Source organism: Pantherophis guttatus, chromosome 9 (genome assembly GCF_059756535.1).
Source record: "Pantherophis guttatus breed Tessera chromosome 9, ASM5975653v1, whole genome shotgun sequence".
Classification (NCBI taxonomy): Eukaryota; Metazoa; Chordata; class Lepidosauria; order Squamata; family Colubridae; genus Pantherophis; species Pantherophis guttatus.
The window spans coordinates 30,437,501-30,442,363 of NC_142071.1; the positions used below are offsets into that span (position 1 = coordinate 30,437,501).

The window sequence follows — 4,863 nt, forward strand, 5'->3', positions numbered from 1 at the left end:
GCCTATCCATCTCTTCGAACCAAGAGGAGAGCAGGAGCTATCTAGATCTTGGGGGAAGCTTGTTCCAGAGATTTAAATCAGAGGCCTTTTGTCTAGCAGTGCTAAAGCATGGTGCGTTGGCTCACAGTATCGATTCTCAGAAATCTCAAACGTTACTTTTTTAAACTGTAAAGAAATAAAAAAAAAGCAAGTTTCTACTCCTCATGACCGTGGAAATAGGTTTGGGCCCATTCAGGCTGTGTGGGCAAAAGCTTTGATATTCAGAAGGTTACGTTTCTTTGGAAGGCTGCCTCCTGCTCTTTTCTGAGCTCCTACTAGGGTCCTTTACCAAAACACTCTAGAGCAGGGGTCTCCAACCTTGGCAACTTTAAGACTTGTGGACTTCAACTCCCAGAATTCCTCAGCCAGCAAAGCTGGGAGTTGAAGTCCACAAGTCTTAAAGTTGCCAAGGTTGGAGACACCTACTCTAGAGGGTCCCTCTTTTGCTTGTTCATTTATGCTTCTGCCAGCTACCTACAACACCAAACAAAACACAAACTTGTCCTCAAGTTACAACAGGTTGCTAAGCGACCGATTCGAAGTTCCATGTTTCTTTCTTGAATCCCTTCTGAAGGAGGGGGGAGCCTCTTAATTTGCTGCATAATACGATCATCAGATTTATTTGCTCTGGTTCAAAACGACTCTGAGCTGCTTACTGCAAGATAAAACACACACTCTTCGAGCGTTTGCTCCTAGCTCTCGAGTAAGCCGTTTTCTCGGGCATTAAAAATGCTGCATCTGTCTGCAGCTGGTTCAAAGGCCGCCTCTCTCCATTGGACCAGTGAGCGAGCAGTCAGCATCCTCCTGCTTGGACTCCTGCCAGCAGCCTATCTGTATCCTGGAGCAGCTGTGGATTACTCCCTGGCAGCAACCCTCACACTCCACGGGCACTGGTAAGTCCGCACCACCCAAATTTGAAAAACAAAACAAAACACCGATCTAAAAAAAGTAGTGGATAAGGCTCCAAAGATCTGTTTTGTTCACACTTCTGTTTAACTAAACTTCAGTAAGCCAAACACATTTTCTCTGTGGTTGTAATTATTTTTCCTACGAAACCTTTCTGCTTAGTAAACTCGGTAAAGTCAGTAAGTGCTGTGCCCAAGGAATTTGGGGGTGTCTTCCTCTGGGTAAAAGCGTGTATGTACGGGGAGACAAATCTCTCTAGGGCAGCCTCTTTCGAGTCCCTTCAGGCTGCTCCCTGCCCTCCGACAGCAGTGGGTAAGAATTTGGGCCTTGGAAAACAGGAGTTGTTAAAAGAAAAATGTTGCAGGCCAACCCTTCTCCAGGAAATAGCATTCCTTCCTGTGCTATGTAGGTTCCTGGAAAGGGTCATGTCCTCTTTTGTGGTGGGTAAGAAAGTCTTGTGCTTCTTGGGAAGTGAGCAAAATGACTCAGTTGGCCTGTTGCCATGTTTTTTGAGGCCTGGGCCTGCCAAAAGTGGGTTAAGGGCTTCAAAAACAAATGGTTTTATGTTTCTGCTTTCCCCCCTTCTGGGTTTCCCTCCCTCGTTTCTGGAAAGCTCTTCTTTCTTTTGCAAAAGTTCCCACCCTTGAACAGGAACATCTTTTCCCCTCCCCAGAAAAACAAGAGTTTTTCTCTTTGGCTCCCTTCGGTCGTTTTTAATTTCCTTGTTTGTGACCTGCATTGGAAGAGGGACCTTCGTTGTCCTCATGCCAGGCCGTTCATCCGAGAACTTGGAAGCGGAGGATTTGACCCACGGGAGGCTCAGTGCAGGCAACCCAACCACAGACGGCTTACTCCCAGCATTTTTAACATTCATTTGGAATCTGGCTGCCTGTTGCGGACTGTTTCATGGCCTGTCCTTTGGGAGAACCGAGAAAATGTTGGGCTCCATTTTCTGACTCTCATCAAAACACCCCCCCCCCCCACACACACATCTCAGTCATTTTCTCGAGGTTAAATGTGACCGGTTTGTCCAATATCCTTTCATAGGACTTAAGTTTCTAGTCCCTGGTCTTCATCCTTGCGCTACTTCTCAGCATTCCTTCTACTTCTGCCTGAATCCTCTTTACAGAGCAAAAGAGGAAAACAATCCCTGGGATGTGATTTAAGGACGACTGCCTCTTGTGATTTAGAAACCGTATCTGTGCTGATGCAGTCCCAGATGACTTTCTTGCATCACGCTGCTCCCTGGATTTCTGTGCCACTTGCATAATTTCCTTCCCTTTCACTGTTGACTGGCATTACATTTCATCATTGTTTATATTCACGCTGTCTGTTGTTATAGCAGGGGAAAATCCCAGATTTTCCTTCAACAAAGGGTTGTTTCCCTGTCCTTACACTAATATTCGATATATTTTGGTATTTTCAGTTATTTAAGTGTATTGGCTGACCAACAATCTTGTTCCCCCTTCAAACTAACGTTTGCCTGTTGTTTGTTAAGCCACCTGGGTCACTTTGGGCCAGTTCTCTCCCCCCACCCCAACCTCAGCCTACCCTACCTCACAGGGTTGTTGTTGGCACTTACAGGAGAGTCCTTCCTCCCCCATCACCATCCAGGCCCTGTAGAAATAGTGAACTCTTAAAGCCCCAAACAACTCCTGTAATTGAGAAGGTGGGCTGCGTTGGGTAGAAATTGGGGCATAGTCACCTCTGGAGGGTATCCTGGCTCTTTGGAGCCCGGTTAAAGCTTCTGAGATTGGGTGGGTCATTCTCCATGGGCTCCCTATGAACTTTTCAGCCCTCCATTGAAGGAGTAAGCCAAAATGAATCAAACGAAACAAACCTTTGGGGAAGTGGGAACACATTCTTCCACATTGTGGTTTCTCGCTGCCCGCTGAGTAATTTTCAAAGCGACTGTGAAGTAGGCGAATTCTAACTCGGCTCCGCCCGGTTTGAAAAACTTTGAAAGGATTTTGAACGCGTCTTCAGCCAGCTTCCTGTTTCTTTCTCTCCCTTCCCTGCAGGGGCCTGGGTCAGCTTGTAACTGACTACGTCCACGGAAAGAGCTCCATTAAACTGGCCAACGCTGGCCTCTACCTGCTTTCGGCAGTCACCTTTGCCGGCCTCTGCTACTTCAACTACCACGACGTGGGCATCTGCAGGGCAGTGGCGATGCTGTGGAGCCTCTGAGGCCTGCCCGCAGAGCCCAGCGACCGTTCACTGCTGCCTCTGCTGCTTTACGTTATCACCGAGTCTTTTGAGGGTGGGCGAGAGGACAAGCTAGGGGGATGTTCTGCATGCAGCAGAAGGGCTGGGGTGGGGGGGATACCCCCGTGGCCATATCCACGGCTGTTGCCATTCAGAAGATCTCTCGCTAAGGCGAGCATTAGACCTGAACCAAGCTAGAATCAGGGAAAAAGCATCTGGGCAAAGCTTTGTATTATGTTGGGAGCTTCTGCAGATGGGAGGCCCTTCCCCTCTCAGACCGCAAGCTGAGGTCAGCATCATTTCATGTTGATATGCCGTCTCGAGTTTCTGGCTGTCTTGTTGCAATGAATGAAGTATGTACGTGGCATCTTGCCCAATGCAAAAGGGAAATCTAAGCTAGGTACAATAAAGGATTTTTGGAACCCACAGCTGTGCGAGTCTGAAATCCAGGGTTTACCCATTCCGTGGCCTCGGGAGGCGTCAGGTTCATTTTGATGATTTGAGTAGAGTTGAGGGGGAAAAAAAAAGAAAGGACACACTTCATCTCAATGTATCATCTCACATTGTTAAAAAAAATGTTTTGGGATATAATTTATACCCTTCCCTCCCAAACTAACAAAATAAACATAACAATGGCTGCGTGGCTAAAACACTTGAGCTTGTCGATCAGAAAGGTTGGCAGTTTGGCGGTTCGAATCCCTAGTACAGGTCTCCTGGGTCAGTAACTCTTGTTACTGTTAATACAAAATATGCCTTGATGCATGTTTAAAACGGATGGGGGGGAAAAATAGATCGGTGCAGAGGGAAAAACCACCATGTTTAGACATGCCCTGGCATGGCACTTTCAGACGTTAAAAGCAAGAATGAGAGTTCCTCTTAAAAATTTCTGATTGTGGTTTAACTGGAACATTACAGCTCATTCTGCTCCCTTATCAGCGTGGAGCTAAAATGTCCCAAACAGAAATTGTGTATGCATTTGGGTCACAAAACCAATCCAGCTTCTGCGCATCTTTCATGAGGTTGAATTTCGCACAGGCTGGGTACCCGATGACTGATACAGAGCTTAGGGACAATGCCTTTTCCATCATAAGATCTAGAAACTTGCTTTAGAAAGAAACAAGATTTCCAGAACCTGCCAATACGGCTGTCCTGTTCTGACGTTCACCCTTCTCTTTGCGTTCTCTGATTTTTCTCCCCCCCAAATTTGTTGGTTTGGCTTCTTAATGCTGAGATTGCAACTGGATTGTCTTTTTTGCTCTGGGCCAAAAAAATCTCGATCTTCATTTAGAAAGAGATTGTGATCTTGATCTCAGCCTTTTGGAGAATAAAAAAAGCTTATCTTTCTTTTAGGCGTTTTGGGGGAAACTATGTGGCAGTTTCCCTGCATTTTGAAATGTATTTTTTACTTATAATGGGCTAAAAGAATATATCATTTGAATAAAGGAAAAAATACAGTTATTAATAAGCTTGGCTAGAATCAGTTAATTATCAAGATGATATATCAAGGACAGTTTTTTTTAAAAATGGGAAACCAGAACTTCCCAATTCATAAATCCGTGTTTGTTTGCCAGCGAACAAACGCAGGTAATCCTTGACTTTTGATCATACTTTGGGACCAAAATTTCTCTCTAAACAAAGCAGTTGTTAAATTGAGTTGCACCGGATTTTACAAGCTACTTTCAAAATACTTTCAAGAAATAATAACAAAACAAC

General features: G+C 45.4%; 1 protein-coding gene across 1 annotated transcript in view; it reads left to right on the plus strand.

The window, feature by feature from the left end:
• Nucleotides 1–3,576, plus strand: part of SDHD (succinate dehydrogenase complex subunit D) — a 6,340-nt gene extending 2,764 nt beyond the window's left edge. The window contains exons 3-4 of the mRNA XM_087875983.1: nt 788–932; nt 2,967–3,576. Coding sequence (XP_087732109.1) covers nt 788–932; nt 2,967–3,132 — 311 coding nt within the window. The 3' untranslated portion in view covers nt 3,133–3,576. The remainder of the gene's footprint in view (nt 1–787; nt 933–2,966) is intronic.
• Nucleotides 3,577–4,863: the final 1,287 nt, after the last annotated feature.